The sequence below is a fragment of the Odocoileus virginianus genome, unplaced genomic scaffold, assembly GCF_023699985.2.
Source record: "Odocoileus virginianus isolate 20LAN1187 ecotype Illinois unplaced genomic scaffold, Ovbor_1.2 Unplaced_Contig_7, whole genome shotgun sequence".
In the NCBI taxonomy this organism is placed as follows: domain Eukaryota; kingdom Metazoa; phylum Chordata; class Mammalia; order Artiodactyla; family Cervidae; genus Odocoileus; species Odocoileus virginianus.
In genome coordinates this window covers 918707-934574 of record NW_027224324.1, presented here as the reverse complement: position 1 = coordinate 934574, position 15868 = coordinate 918707, and the positions used below count along the sequence as shown (strand labels likewise).

The following is a 15868-nucleotide window of genomic DNA, read 5'->3' as shown; positions in this document are numbered from 1 at the left end:
ACAGTTTTTTACATTACGCTTTAAATGTCTGGAGAACTCTACAGGTTTTAAATAACATTTTGGTAGGTCAAGTGTACAAGTGAAAAAGCTGACGAATGAAAAAGTATTTTCATAGTGTGTACACAGGCCTGAAAGAGTCTCAGACTATTCCCAAGTCACAGCTGGCCCAGTTCCTTAAGGAAGTGAATGTCAGTACCTGTGTGTCGGAAGGAGAAGCCTTCCCAGTCCCGATATGAATTTTTATGAGTGAAATCCTGAAGTCAGATTCTTACTTCAAATTAAATTTGACTTACAAACCAAATTTTCCAAATCAATTTATTAATTATTATCCTGACAGCTGACATCAATACTTTAACAGAAACCACTTAAAATTAGCCAAATATCTAAGATAGGTACATGCACAAAAGATATACAAAGTATAACCATTTAAAAAGTAATAGATACCATAATTTGTACTGGACCATAACTTCTGTATTCAGAAATGATTGTAAAATTAAAACCTAAGATAAAATCTGTACACCATATACTTTGAGTGATTTACATCTTAGAAAACAAAGGCAGTCTTTTCACTGATACACATTTAGTGTCTCTGGTGGGTTGAGGAGAGAAACACCATGATACCTGTAAGTAGGGAAAAAAAATCCATTTTTAGTAAACATTCATTGGGTGAAGCAGATCATGGGATTATACACATATCAGGAACTCACAAATTTCTGCCTACTTGATTTAATATTTACAAAGCCAGTCTGGTCCCCCAAACATGCATGCATGCCCTGTTCCTCTCCCCTCTTCTCCCTCAAATATAGGACAGAAAGCTCAGAACACATGGCTGCTAAGAGAGCGGTTGTTTAAATAATAAAGTTAAAATATTAAGGAGCTCTGAACTGTAGGATAGCCTGGAAAAGCAAACTTGTGTAATATCTACTGCTGTTAATTCTTACTTTGAATTTTTGTACTTCTCTCTTATTGACTGTTGTGCGTGCTGTGGTGCTCTGAGGTAGGTCTGGTGAAGGTCCAGAAGACAAGGCTTTAGAGTTTCCAGAGTATATCCAGTCTTTTGTACTAATGATTCAGGCTGCAGGAGGGGGGAGAAAACCATTTTACTTTGTTTTTGTAACAGACATTAAACACAAGTTAGTTGGCATTAAGCTTGAGTTTTGTTAAACTTCAGTATTTAACACCTCCAATGGTGGACAGGGAAGCCTGGCATGCTGCAGGCCACGGGGTCACAAGGAGTTGGACACGACTGAGCGACTGAACTGAACATTTTCCAGTTTTCTTAAGCTCCTTTTTGCTGACTTCAATTTTAATGATTTTCCCTGCCAGTGGCAGGCCTTGTCACCCAAATTCTTTAAGTAATCTTTCAAATCCAAGTAGTAACTAAGCTTTCTACCTAACAAAGGTAAGACAGGACACTTTAAACAGGGTAGATGGTTGAACAGCTCTTCCCGTTCAGTACATTTAGACAACTATCAATTGTCTAGTACAGTTACTTATCTGGCACAGGCATTTAAAATCACAAGGTAAGATGTGTGAAGATGTTGTAATACATACCCAGCTTTGTCCTGTGACTGTGTAGAGTGCTAAATGAAAGGCCGCTGCAGCAATAACTGATGGCAAATACTTTAGATATGGGTCAGCATCTATCAAACTTAACTCTCCCAAAAACTGGAATGAAAAAGTAAATAACTTCATGATCATAAGAGCTCTGGAATTCAAACTTCAAATCCTCCCTTTATGACCTAATTTTTTCCTGTCTTTTAAGACTGGCTGTATAACAACCATATAAAACATTTTCACAGTCACATCTGTAAATATATCCACTACTGCATTGTTTTGCTTCATTCTCATCCTGTGTTTTTCCTCTGGCCTTAAGAACAACCCTTCTGGCTACCATTCATTTTCCATTCTCATATTCCCAGTGCTTTCTCAATTTATATTATCTTTTGCGAGTGACAGGCTTTCTTTCCTGTGCTGTAGCACTAATCTGTCCTAGAATACTACATTCCTTGCAAGACTGTATAATGAAACTAGAGCTTGCCCAATTGTGACCTTAGAATCTTCATTCAACAGAATGAAAAGAACTTACCATTGCTAAACTTTCAACTTTGCAGTTTGCAGGCTGCTGATACAGAAAATACTGGGTAAGAAACTGATTTATTGTTGGTGCAGCTAAGTCAAAAGCAAGGACTTTCAAGACTAGGTGCTCCATCCTCAGAACTTGTTTCTTGGTATAAGTGTCATCTGTAATGTATACAAACTCTGCTACTTCTGGCGGGTATATTTCTTCAAACTTTCTACAATGAAAGACGTAATTAGTCCTAAAAGAAAAGCAAGCTTGTTTATCCCAATTTGAAATCCCTTAAGCAGAATAAACGGAATGAATCTGAAACCAATTGGCTGTTTCCACTGATACTTGACCATTTTTAGCTGAAATTGGGTAAATGCTAATTAAAAGCCCCAGATATATAATCTACTGAAGTCCAAGGAAATGAGAGACTGACTTCCCAAGATGGGAGCAAGGTCATCAAGTAACTGAAAATTTAGGAAATTTCCTTAGAAAAAGAAATGCTTTATATTTTAGTTTTCATGTCTTAATGGGGAAAAGGTAGGATTTTGCTTATTTAACAGAAGGTACTTTTCTGTGGAAGGAACCACACTTTGTAACCTGGTCCTAGTGTATTAAAATCTTGCCAGTCTGTAGGTTCAAGTGCCCTGAAAGACAGATCTAGGAAAATTAATGTCCTAAATTTGTAGTTTCATCTACACTACCACCCCTCAAGTAGTTTTGAGTCCTGCTTTGTGTTATATGTTAAAACATCACACTTGCCAAATATATGTATTTTAAATCACAATTTCTTCCCTACACAGAAAAATACTACTTAATCACTTTTAACCCAATGAACCAAGTTGGACTTACGAGGCTAAAAGCATAGCAGCAGTGCCCACAAGTTGACGTTTTCCTCTCAACACAGACATGGATGAAAGAAACCTATGAAGGTAGTTCACAGCCAAGTGCAGGGTCTCGTTCTGCAGTTTATATTCTTCTCCTACTTCAACTAACCAATCCACGAGGATAGCCCTCATACTGTTAGTAATGTCTGGCTGTTTCTTCATGTAACCCACTTTAGGCTTACATTTAACCTGTTGAGTGTTAAAATTGCAGTTAGACATTCTATCATTAACAGATACTAGCTACATGCTAGAAACTTAAATATAGTATTAGAGTAATTAACTGGCAGTTAAAAAATTTAAAAACATCATCTTAATTTCATTTCCCCACAGTAAATAAACAGCAGTATCAAGAGTAGATTCAGGGAGCAGTTACCTCCATTTCCCTAAGGTATGTGTGAATGTCCTCATGGTAGTCTGGTACTTCATTAACACTCACTGGCTTTTCATCTTCCAGTACAACTGACATTTCCATAGTATGTGGAGACTCTGGGACAATTAAAAAATACAGTTAAGTTCACTTAGTTTTTGAAGTAAGAGCTAAAAATGATTGTCCTTGTAAGGAGTCCCATACTACCAATAAGCTTATTTCATCCAACTAAAAGAGCTTTTTATGACAAAATACATATAAGATTTAACTCTCAGTACCTCTGTCCACTTACTTTTGGAATGATTTTAATTAAAATATCGATAGACCATTTACAGGAAAATGAATTTGGGGAGCAGGTTATTAAGTTAAACCATCATTCATCTCACATGATAGCAGGACAGTGGTTCTGTTAGAACAAGGTTAAAATCCAAACTTTGAGATAATATCTAGGATTTGTCATAAGAGAGTTTGCAGACACCAAAGTCTAACATTGCAAAGCATAATCCAGGCAACAATTGGAAGCAGGGCTCACAAGTGTGCTAAAGAGGAAATCAGATTTGTCATGGGCAGTTCAAACATATTAACGGTACAATTTATGGATGACTGGTAAATTCATCTTTGGAGGCAACGAATGTTGTCCATTATTATTTCAGCTCAAAGTTTACTTTGAGGTTAAAATTTGCTGCAAATTTTAAATAAGAATACACAAATTACTGTATTTCCAAAGTTCTTCTCTGCTATACCTCTCATTTATACAACTAAAACTGATATTGAATTCAGTGAGCTGTCGAGTGAACCCATAGCCTGATGGCAAAGCAGCACAAACTGTAGACAGAGCTGTCCATAGCAGTTACTCTGACTCACAGGAAGACAATTGTCCTTCTCTGATATCAGACAATCACTCAGACGGGTTTTACAGAAACAAAGTTTTAGAGCTGGAAGGGATGTTGGCTATCTCAGTATTTAAAGCTGCATCCTCAGATGGCATTCTCTGAAATGGTACGAAAAAAGTTAACTGAAATATATTCTCCCAACCAAGCAAATATTTCGAGGGACAATTAAGTCTTTGGGATCTAATGAAATTGATGTGACCAGCAGTGTATCAGAAGGAGCACAGTATTGGAATCTTTTTGGAGGTCACCAGGTCACGGATTAGCTGTGAGGTCTGAGATAAGTCACACCCTTTCTAAACTTGTTACATTAGTAGTAAGGCTCAGGTAAAACGTCTTAAAAGGAAAATGTTAATCCAACCTATTTAATAATTACATTTATTCAAGTTTTCTTTAAAACTTACCAAAACTACCATCCATTGGGTAATCAAGAGGTGCCAGTGGCTTTCTTGGTCCTGGTAAAGTAACAGCTGAATTAAAAGCCAAGACATTTTCACTTTCTGATTTTTTAGATTCAGCTGGCCTCTTTTGAGTCTCTTCTTCTGCTTCATCCACATGAATGGCAAATGCAGGCTGTTTACTGTTTGCTTTCCAGGGAGGAACAGTGACATGCTCATCATTTATAGGAAGATCCTTAAGAGGTGCAACCTAAAATGAAATAATTAACTGCTTTGAGCCTATTAAGTGGAATTTTACTTTCACCCCCTTATACTGCTGAGTTTAGTCCCAAATCCTCTATTAGGAAAATTAAAACTTTTGGGGGCAAAGTTTAGGCAAGGAAATTTGAGTAGCTGGAGAAAGAAGAGATGCTTCAATTTGTCATAGGCATTCCTGTGACACCAAAGATTTCAGAGTCACACCAACTGGAATTACGCAAAACTAGGCCACGAGATGGCTGGAGTGGCAGGCCGAAAGATGCCAAATTTAACAGAGATGGCAAAAAACAAAAGTGGTTTTCCTCTTTCACCCCAGGGTGGAGCAACAGAGCAAATTCAGTAAGATGGCGGAATTGACCAAAAGCAAAATATTTTTTTATACCTTTGCCCAAAGTAGAGGTAGTTTCTTTACCCATATGGGGAAGATGAAGAAGGTCGGAATAGTACCTGGGGTTTAAAGTAGAAAGGCGCGGAGGCGGGCAAAGACCACACGCAACGTTGTGGGGCTTGGTTTGATCCCATTATCTATGGAAAAATACTCCCAATGGAGAGGTGAGAGGCAGCATGAAAGCATAGTGCTGTCAGGGACAGTATGGGAGAGTAACTAATGGGAGTAATGTGGCGTCCTACACTACAGAAACCCAGGGATCAAGGGACTCCAGACCCTGGCCTCCCGCTTAAATCCCAGGGAATGCTTTCTCGCCACTCTCCTCTGCCGACTAAACCCGTGCAAAACCCCCGCTCGGCCCTCCCTCCTGAGGATATCGCTCATTGCTTTACCCGTCGCGTCTTAGGCCTTTGGGGCGCTGGACCCCGCGAGTTCCCCGCCTTCAGTACCGCCAGCCCAGCCCGGGTCCGGGGCTGCTGGGCGGGCGCCGCCTTCTCGGGGTTGACGTTCTCCTGGTCCTCCTGGAACGCCGTGTGCTGCAATGTTAGCGCCGAACTCGCCTCGCGGGCTGCAGGCCCGTGCGCGGAGCTGCCCAACATCACTGCTCCCGGGGGCGCGGCGGGATCAGCCCGGCGCCAAGCAGCGTGCACTGCGTCCCGCCGACCAGCCGAGGAACACTCCAGCCGTACCCGCCCGCCGCAGCCCGAGCCAGCCTGCCCGTCCGCTCGGGACCTTGTAGGACCGAGGAGACTGAGAAAGGCGGACGCAAGAACTGGCGGGCGTGGAGGGACGAGGACGCCCCCGAAATGAAGCGAGCAGCCCGCCGGAGCTGCGGCTGTTCCTGCAGTTCAAGTATCCCGCGACTATTGAAATGGACCAATGAAAGGTGCCGGTCCCTGTGACGTCACTCGGGGCGCCGCGGTCGCAGGCGAATGAAGGCGGCTGCGAAGGCAGCCGAGCAGGGGCGGAGCGGGGCGAAGAAACAGCGAACGGCGGCAGAAGGAAAGACGCCTGCGCAGGGCGGAGAGGCGGGGCCTATGCTTATGGTGGCTTTAAATACCGCAGCGAAGCGGTTCCTGTCTTAGGGTAGGGGCTGCCGCTAGTACAAGGTGGGGTACCTTTTAGCGATTATTAGTGGGCCTTGCCTACAGCCTGACGGGTTAGTCCATGGGGTCGCAGAGTCAAACATGACTTAAAGACCACACCGCCACCACCCGGCCTTTAGCCTTAGGACCTCCAGTTAGCCTGACTAATCTCTCAAGGTCTGAAATCGGGTCCGGCCATACTGGCCTGGTGGTCTTGTTCAAATTACTCAATGTTCTGATTCTCAGTTTTCCTATCTGTTAACCGGGGTGATAATGTCTACATGTTATAACTTATCATTAGTATTAAATAACGTGCATAAATCATTTCACACACTGCTTATGTAATTGACACTCAAGTGGATGACTATAGTGTCATCTTACCATTTTCGTGCTTCTTCACAGTCTTATCCTTTTTATTTTTCTTCATGAAGATTCAATTAAACTGCCACCTTGAATTACTGTTGATATACATAACAAACTAATATACAAGAAATTCAACTAGACAGCCATTAATTTTTATCTCTTTTTTTTCCCCCCAAGGTATGGCAGCCAACAAAAAGCACGGAGTGAAATTCCAGTGACCTAGATATAATTTGTGTTCCATTTAGAAATGAAGGTTGTTTAAATATAGTGAAAACAATATGGCCTTATTAAAATAAAACTGATAGAAATATGTGCCTTTAACAAATTTTCACATTTAATATACAAGGCTTGCACATAACTAGTAAATATACTTGTTTTCCAACAAATTAATAAGTGTGCCCTTTTTGAAAACACAGAATAGTTTATTTTCTATTATAATCCTTATGCCACTTTAAAATAGCACAATCTTAAGTATAATATTCACCTGAATATGAATAAATAGGAATTAAGATTGATGACTTCCATAGTCTTAAAGTTATATTTCCCTCCATATATGATAAAAAAGGAAATTAGTATTTATTAGTGCAGGAAAATCTTAAGAAGCCATCACTATTTCTGTACTATTCATATGTAGTACATTTGTATAGCCCTACTGGTTACAGCACATCAAGTTAAAATCCCCCCAATCTGTGCAAGGGCTGATTTCCCTGGCCACAATTTAAAGCAGTGAGCCAACCCAAGTATTTAACAAACTGAGTACAAGTCACAAAACATTACCAAGCAACAGCAAAATCAGTTGTAAATCAACCTCAATTCCTAGAAAAAAAATTTATAGGTTATATCACCTAGTTGACAACACACATAGTAACCAAAACATAATTGAGGCACCAGAACTTGGGTCCCACATTTATGAAATAACAGCATGTCCTCTTAAACACAGTCTCACTGAGAATCAGTTTTCCTACATGATTTGACAAAATAATCAACATACTGTGAAGATCAATTGAGATCACATATGTATATACATTTTGAAAACTGTAAAGCAGTTTATACATATGTGTTAGCTTGTTAAAAATTTAAATGTGTCTATTTTCCAAACAATATTTTTTGATTTGAGAGTTAAAACAGCCACTTGAAAAAAAATTCATTAAAATCTGTTATAATCATTCCATTTTTTAAAAAAATAAAAATTCTCTTTAAAAAAATTACATTTGCCAAAAAAAAAAGTGCTACAAAAAACAAGTTATACTTCGTTTATATTTAGATGGTATTAAAAAGCACTTGAAATAAAAGTATGTACAGTTAGCTTGTAATTCTATTTTAACAATTTTCATTTAAACAGACAACTTCTTTGGAACTTTACCTTGTTTATATTTCATGCAGCATCAAAGAAAGCAATCAGTGCATTTTGGTCATAACTGTCCAGAATTTCCAGTAAAAGAGGCACTTTGGTTTTTACATTGGTGCCTTTAAACTTGAACTTATCTATGAAAAGATCAGTGATCATGCCTACAAAGAAAAAAGAATAATTTTTTGTCATTGATTAAATTGATTAACCACACATTATTTAATGAACGTGATTGCTTGAGAATTTCTTAACACCTGTAATTTGTATTAACATACACACCTAAAAGGATTGGTGCATTAAAAAATATTTATTTGGGGGGGATTTTATGGCAAATTTCAAAATATAAATCGTTTGGCTAATAACTCTCCTAACAACTGGTTACATGCTTTTGATTTCAAAGCTTTCTGGACTGCAAAATTGGTGATAAGAGATGGCAGCTCTGTACCACCCATCTTCTAGGTTATTATGAGGATAAAAGATCATGTGCTTGCCATGTGGCAAATATTAATATATCAGATATTATTGTTATAGCTTGTGAGCAAGTCTTTGGGTATAAAATAAATTATTAGGAAGATCTTAAGGATCAATATGGACAGATGATACCAATTGACTCCATAGAAGACTTGGCACAGTGCAAAAAGCATGCATCTTGGGGCAAGGCGGTCCTAATGAAGGCTTTGCCACTAGCTACTTATATGGCAAATTCTTAAGTTCAGATTTCAGTTTTAAAAAATGTGAAAAAACAGAGACAGCATCATCTATCTTGCAGCGCTGTTGTAAGGATTAAATATCCCACCTGATTATAAAGATGCATAAATAAATAGGTATACTATGCATATCAGGTCTTATGTAAAGATTGAAAAAAAAATTTCCTTAAGCTGTTCTTTCCTTCCTCTCTCTCTGCCTCCTCACATCTCCCTCTTGCTCTTGCTTTTTCAATATATTGTGAAACACTCAACTTCTTTTCACCAAAGCAAAATGAGTTCTAAACTATAAACTGACACATCACATATACAGCCCTTATTCAGTTTTGCATAAAAATATTAAATGCTGTATTTTGATATTTCAAAATAGCAATGAAAACTGAATAGTATTTGTATGATATATAGCCTAAATTATAATGTTTCATAAGGTATCATACCAGGTTTCTTCATATATATAAATTAACTGCATTACATTTACTTCATTTGTTAATGTTTACTTGTATATTCTCAAGTAAAAATATTAAACATTAAAACCAGCTTGACAAAATACACTTTGCAGTACACTGCTGTTCCTGTCTCAGTCATGACTGCTGTGATATTCCCCTGTCTCCTTCCACCCAGCTTCCCTCATATGATCCTTTGCAAACAGCCAATAGAAAAGAATATGACAAGGTATACTAGAATAGTCAACTAACCATAGAGTCTTTCAAGATGTGCAGGTTGCTTTTTGTATTCTTCCTGTAGGTGATCTGCCTCTTCTAGAATACAGCGATATTCTGGTATCAGAAAGTTTGTGTTTCCCTCATGAACCTGCAATTCCTTATTTAAAATTAAAAATAAAAGCACCTTAATTTCAAAATTCAGTCCAGTGTAAAGTGGACTTAAAGTATAAAAATTTAAGTTCTTTACCATTTTAGAAATCCAATCACAATAAAATAATAATCATGAATCTGTGGCAGGCATACTTACTTTTAAAGCATCAATTAACTGCACTTTCTTAGCCAAAAGCAACTGGTACTCCAGCTTTGGGTGGATTAGTTTTAAAGTGTGTTTGACTGATACTTCATTTATCTCTAGAAGAAGTTGAGGCAGGCACAATTAGATAAGTCACTTTGATCAGGAACATTCTTATTGTAACAACAACCCCCCCTAAAACAGAAAGAATGATTCTTTTTATGCTTTTCTTTTACCATAAGACATGTTGAGGTTAATTTTCCTTTTTGTCGCTTCTTTAGAGAGCACATCTTTTAGGATGGATATAGTAGAAATGTTGTCAGATTTAAAAACTCCTTCGCCTTTTCTATAAAATTAATATTTTAAAGAAACAGTTTTAGAAAGAAGTACATCCAATAAATATGTCCCGTAAACACATATTTTGTGACTAGAACCTTGTGTTTAGACGTCATTTAGTTTTAAATTTCTTTATATACACATCTCACTATTAATGTAAAGCATATTTAAACATGTAACCTATTACTGTTGTAGTAATTCAAGTTCTATACATAGTTGTAAAACTGAGTAAAAGATGTTAGACATATGCCTCCTAAAGATACGACAATTTAAGTCTTCATTTAAAACTTTTTTATTCATTTTCACTAATAAAATTTCTAATAGCTAATACTTTATATATATAAAATACATTTAGAATTGCTTACTTTCATATCAGTTCTTATGTAACACATAGATTAACAGCATGACCCCATGCTTCATCCTTAAATATCAAACCTAAGAGTAACATCTATAATCACAGGACCCTTCTTTTTCTTTAGGGAACTCCTTTGTCCTCTCTCTCCCCTTTTTCTCAATCCTTATAGTTTCATTGGCCTCAACCCTATTTCTGGGACTTCAGGAAGAAGCTTTTATGTGTGGTTCATGACCACAGTGGTTCATGGTTTAACGATGATAATCGTGGGGCTTTTATTGGAACTAGTGGAAAAGCAAGGCTATGGTAGCTGAAAAGACATAAAGCTGGATGGAGCTGTTGGTGGCCCCCATGGCACCACACAGGAAAACCAAGAGCAGACAGAATCAGAGTTGAACAATGACAAGCGATGAAGTCTTAGGATGGAGAGGGGTAAAGGGATCAGTTAAGCTTCTGATCCAGTTGTGTCTGAAAGCAGACTACTTAGTTATACAAGCTGATAAATTCCTTTTGTTTGTTAAGCCTGCTTACATTTGGTTCCTTTTTATGATGACCTAATTAATATATACTATCTTTACAAATTCAATGTGGCCTTTTTATTTGGTTTCATACTGACTGCTGCTGCTAAGTCACTTTAGTCGTGTTTGACTGTGCAACCCCATAGATGGCAGCCCACCAGGCTCCGTTGCCCCTGGCTAGCTGTAGACAAATGCTAATTTTTTTTTCTAGGAAGATTAATCATACATACTTATTTTGATCCCAATTACATTTTAGATATCATGAGATTTTTCCCACTAGTCTTCAACTTTAATGAAATTTCACATTAAATACATATACAGTACCTGGCACTGTAGAACGACTTACACAGTTTATCTTCCTTTAAGCGTTACAATTCAGTGAAGTAAGTGCTATTATTTCCATTCCTCAGAAAAGAAACTGAAACTCAGAAAGTAACCTAGCTGAGGTCGAATAGCTGGTGAGTCACAGACCAGATGCAAACCTAAGCATGTCTGTCTCCAGAGTATATACTCCTATACTTCTTCAATATATATTTCTTAATCAGGTAGCCAAAAAACACTTATTGAGTGTACCACTATGTCCAAGGGGCTTCCCAGCTGGCTCAGTGGTAAAGAATCCGCCCGCGATGCAGAGGACCTGGGTTAGATCCTTGGGTTGGGAAGATTCCCTGGAGGACACGGCTACCCACTCCAGTATTCTTGCCTTGAGAATCCCCATGGACATAGGAGACTGACCAGGTGCAGTCCATGGGGTTGCAAAGGAATTGAACATGACTTAGCGACTAAACAACACTATGTTCAAAGCCACGTGTTAGACACGTAAGGATACGAACAAAAATAATAAAGAAATAAACTCTGCCCAGAAGCTTACAATCTGGTTTACAGACTAGCTTGCATAAAAATTATTACATACTTCAAACAAGTAACAATAAAAATCTAAGACAGGTAAGAATAAAATGCTATGGGAACAGAGAAGAACATCCAGGAAAACTTCAAAAATGTTGCTACTGAGTTGGACCTTCAAAGATAAGCAGAGTTTTTACTGTTAAGAATATTTAAGGATACAGAATGATAAAAAGCAAAGATGTGCTACTATAAAAATATATAACATGCCAGGGGCCTGTCAAATTGTCTACTATGATTAAAGTGTGAGGTTCGCTGTCATACTCCAAAACACAAGCCATGATTCCAGGCTTAGACACAGATAAGATCCCCTGGAGGGTACAGTGAAATGGCCCCTCAGAACTGATGCGAAAACCAATTATATAAGCAAGATTTGGGGAAATAAATACATTAAAAAAAGAAACCAATTAGATTTCTGGGATTTAGATTTGGGATTTAGATCCCAATTAGATTTTGGGATCAATAGCCTTGATCCCAAAGGCTATTATTCAAAGGGAAAATGACATGTTCACTGCTGTTTGCTAAAGTTAGTGTGGTAAAATCTCAGCTAGAAAGCAAGAAGTATAATACCTCAGTAAACTGCTCAGGGAAACAATCTTAAGAGACAGAGACAGAGGGAAGATAAGAAGCCCTCTCCCTTCCAAACAACAAAATTAAAATAAAAGATCAAACAGACAATACCAACCTACAGCTGTGAGAGAATAAGAAAAAGTTTAAGGGTACAAGGTCAAAGCAGATTACAGAGAAACCAGCCTTACCCAACACATTCAGAAAAAGAACACAGGAGAGGAAAACTTTGGCCTCCACTATATCCAGAAACAGAAAGTAGGGGGGCCTATGTGAGGGAGGGACAGTGAAGAGGGCAGGAGGGCAGCTGTGAGTCTGAGGAAGAGTATGAGAGTATAATGGCCTTCATCTCCTACTGTGGTAGCGTCAAAAGCCTGCATGTTCGAAGATTTCAAATTCTGAGCCATTTCTTATTTTTGCATAAAGAAACTCATGGTCATTCTTCTTGTAATTCAAAATGGAATTAGGATAAATGTTCAAGTCAATTTGGGAAGGACTTGAATGTTTACAATGTCTTCACATTAATAACCATGGAATATATTACTCCATTTAATCAAGTCTTTTATGTCAATAAAATGTTAACGTTTTCTTCATGAAGTTCTACATATTTCTAAAAAAGAGCATTCCCACAGATTTTTATGAATATTTTGTTATTGTTGCTCTGAAACATTTTTAAAAAATTATTTATTTTCTAACTGGTTATGGTTGAGAATGGAAAACATATCAATCTTTCATATTTATTGCTAGTCAATCATTAATCCCACTTGCTTTTCAATAGATTCTCTTGAACAGTATAGTTTTCAAATTACATTATTTGCAAATTACTGTCTTAAAACATATGAAAATTTAGAAGTTCCATTTATGTAAAAACACATGTGAACCACAAATAAGTTTTATTCACCTGTAGGTACTTTCAAGTTGTGTATCCAGGAAGGTGTTCTGAAAATAAAATGTCACACATTCTCCTGCTGGAGGTTTTTCAGGAACTTCAGGCATGCAAAAAACCACCCAGGAGTGAAGTTCAGAAAAACTGAACTGGCCTGTCAAAGTCAGTGTATTCATGGGTCTGCAATTTAATAGAAGTATACATATTTGTGTGGGAATACATAGAAGTATTATATATACTTAATACATTAAAAAACAGAATTTTGCAATAGTAGTTACAAACATAAAAGCAGCCATTTAATTTTTCTCAGGTTAATCTTACCCATCAGATAAACATTTTGCTATACCTGTACTTTAACAGTTAAATGACATAAATAGCTTGTTTTCATTATAACATGCCTTTACAAATAAAAATTCAGTTTACTTAGGTCAATTCCATTTTTCATAAGTTCATCTAGTATTTTTATTATACAAACTACAAACATACTTACACATTTAAGGAAAAAAAATCAGCATAATGTGAAAGCAAAGGACTGGGCTTTTTAAAGACAGACAGACGTGGGTTTGAAACACTCGCTGCATGCCACTAGAAAAGTTAAGGAATGATACCTTCTATTTTGCAAGGATATGGAATTAATCCTGCAAATCACACATACACAAAAAAGGTTGTAAAGTAAATTAAATAAATGTAAAATGAATCAAATGGATAGTTAAGAAAATACAAGTTTATCGAATTAAAGGTACAGAAAGAATTTTAAGAAAATACAGAATAGAAGAAACTCTTGAGATCTCCACACCAACTTTATTTTCAGATATAAAAAAACCAAAACCCAGAGAGTTAAATTATTTCCATAATGTCATGTAGGAACATATATAAGCCCATAATCCAAGGAGAGCCCAGCTCAAATCAGCCACTAAAATAAGACAAAGACTCATCTCTATCAGAAATATTAACACAGGTATCCCCCACTTTTTGAAAGCTCCCTTTATGCCACTTTGACTTTATGAAAGGCCTACATGAGTACCTATGTTCAGTAACCAAAAAAAATCTAAAGAAGATTTTTGCTTTTACAAAAAAGGGTACAAAGCAAAAATAGCCTCAGTGTCTGTTCTGCAGCAAGCTGTTAGAGAAGTAGCCTGCACCCCAGAAGCCCCGAGACAGGCCCCACCAAGCCCCTCCTTCAGGAGCTACACTCAGCTTCTGAGCACCAGGCGGCACAGCTTTGAACTCTGTGAGCATCTGTGCTTTCTCGCAATTGATTCGGAGCATCCATTAGAAGATTTGTCCTAAGGTAATGGCTTCTCTGCTTTATGCTATTTTGGCTTATGAAGGGTTTCATTAAAATGCCCTACTTTCAGATAGCGGGGGAAACCTGTACATAGCATTTAATTTTTTTTTTTTAAGTACAAATTTGCTACCAGAATTTATATTACTAAAATAACAAGAAAGTTTATATGCATCATGTAATATCCTGAAAATAAACTCTCCCTTTGTCCTACCTGTCATGATCAATAAAGTGAGTTCTTTGATGGAGTGAAAGGGGTTTGATATGGTACTGGCGGACCTGACATGTTTTGGGTTGAATTCTTGGAGTCACATATGCTTGAAGTGTGCCATACTGGCCTTCAATTGAGCGAATCTGATTCAACACAAAAGAGGAAAGAAAGTAAGAATAATCTAGAAACATAATGGCTATCTTTAAAATGTTCAACACAAGTAATCAAGTACTTAGGTCTTAATCTCTTCTGTAACATGCTGATGGAAATAATGACATTCTATTCAACAGGAACTTTTTACCACTACAGTAAAAGAAAATTTTAAAAGATTTTAGCAATCCAAAGCAAAATTAACCCATTTGTCAGTCATCCCTCTGACCCGGACCTCCACAGGAGACACTCAAACACTCAAAGGAGGTATGCTTGCTCCTTGGAAGAAAAGCTATGGCCAACCTAGACAGAATATTAAAAAGCAGAGACATTACTTTGCCAACAAAGGTTCATATAGTCAAAGCTGTTGTGTTTCCAGCAGTCGTGTATGGATGTGAGAGTTAGCTGAGTGCCCAAGAATTGATGCTTTTGAATGGTGGTGTTGGAGAAGACTCTTGAGAGTCTCTTGGACTGCAAGTAGATCCAACCAGTCCATCCTAAAGGAGACCAGTCCTGGGTGTTTATTGGAAGGACTGAGGCTGAAGCTGAAACTCCAATACTTTGGCCACCTGATGAGATGAGCTGACTCCTTAGAAAAGACCCTGATGCTGGGAAAGATCAAAGGTGGGAGGAGAAGGGGACAACAGAAGATGAGATGGTTGGATGGCATCACCGACTCAATGGACATGAGTTTGAGTAAGCTCTGGGAGTTGGTGATGGACAGGGAAGCCTGGTGTGCTGCAGTCCATGGGGTCACAAAGAGTCAGACATGACTGAGTGAACTGAATGGAGCTGAAGTCATCCCTACCATAGTATTTATAGATTTGTCATTCTGAAAGATAAACATTCTCATATACCACCTTATCACATCCAAAAACATAGGTGTATAGTACACTGTATAAGATTCGCATTAAAAAATGGTAAAATTTACACATTTTTGTTGAAAGGAT

General features: G+C 37.6%; 2 protein-coding genes across 5 annotated transcripts in view; both read right to left on the bottom strand.

Moving 5' to 3' along the window:
* Positions 1–301: 301 nt before the first annotated feature.
* Positions 302–5953, bottom strand: CCNA2 (cyclin A2). Its single transcript, XM_020908307.2, has 8 exons — positions 5649–5953; positions 4617–4860; positions 3329–3441; positions 2921–3144; positions 2090–2297; positions 1555–1668; positions 942–1075; positions 302–621 (listed from the first exon to the last, which is right to left on the bottom strand). Exons 1-8 carry the CDS (start codon positions 5853–5855, stop codon positions 567–569), a joined length of 1299 nt encoding a protein of 432 aa, XP_020763966.2. The 5' UTR covers positions 5856–5953; the 3' UTR covers positions 302–566.
* The window catches only part of BBS7 (Bardet-Biedl syndrome 7), a 37326-nt gene continuing 26241 nt past the window's right edge, over positions 4784–15868 (bottom strand). For 2 of the 4 annotated variants that reach the window (XM_070463847.1, XM_070463850.1), the window contains 6 exons: positions 14772–14911; positions 13288–13452; positions 9947–10056; positions 9726–9829; positions 9452–9575; positions 7017–8213 (listed from right to left, as the gene is read on the bottom strand). In XM_070463847.1, coding sequence (XP_070319948.1) covers positions 8080–8213; positions 9452–9575; positions 9726–9829; positions 9947–10056; positions 13288–13452; positions 14772–14911 — 777 coding nt within the window. In that variant the 3' untranslated portion in view covers positions 7017–8079. Of the gene's footprint in view, positions 4861–7016; positions 8214–9451; positions 9576–9725; positions 9830–9946; positions 10057–13287; positions 13453–14771; positions 14912–15868 lie in introns of those variants that run through there. The other 2 variants (XM_070463849.1, XM_070463848.1) reach the window with 2 other exon arrangements.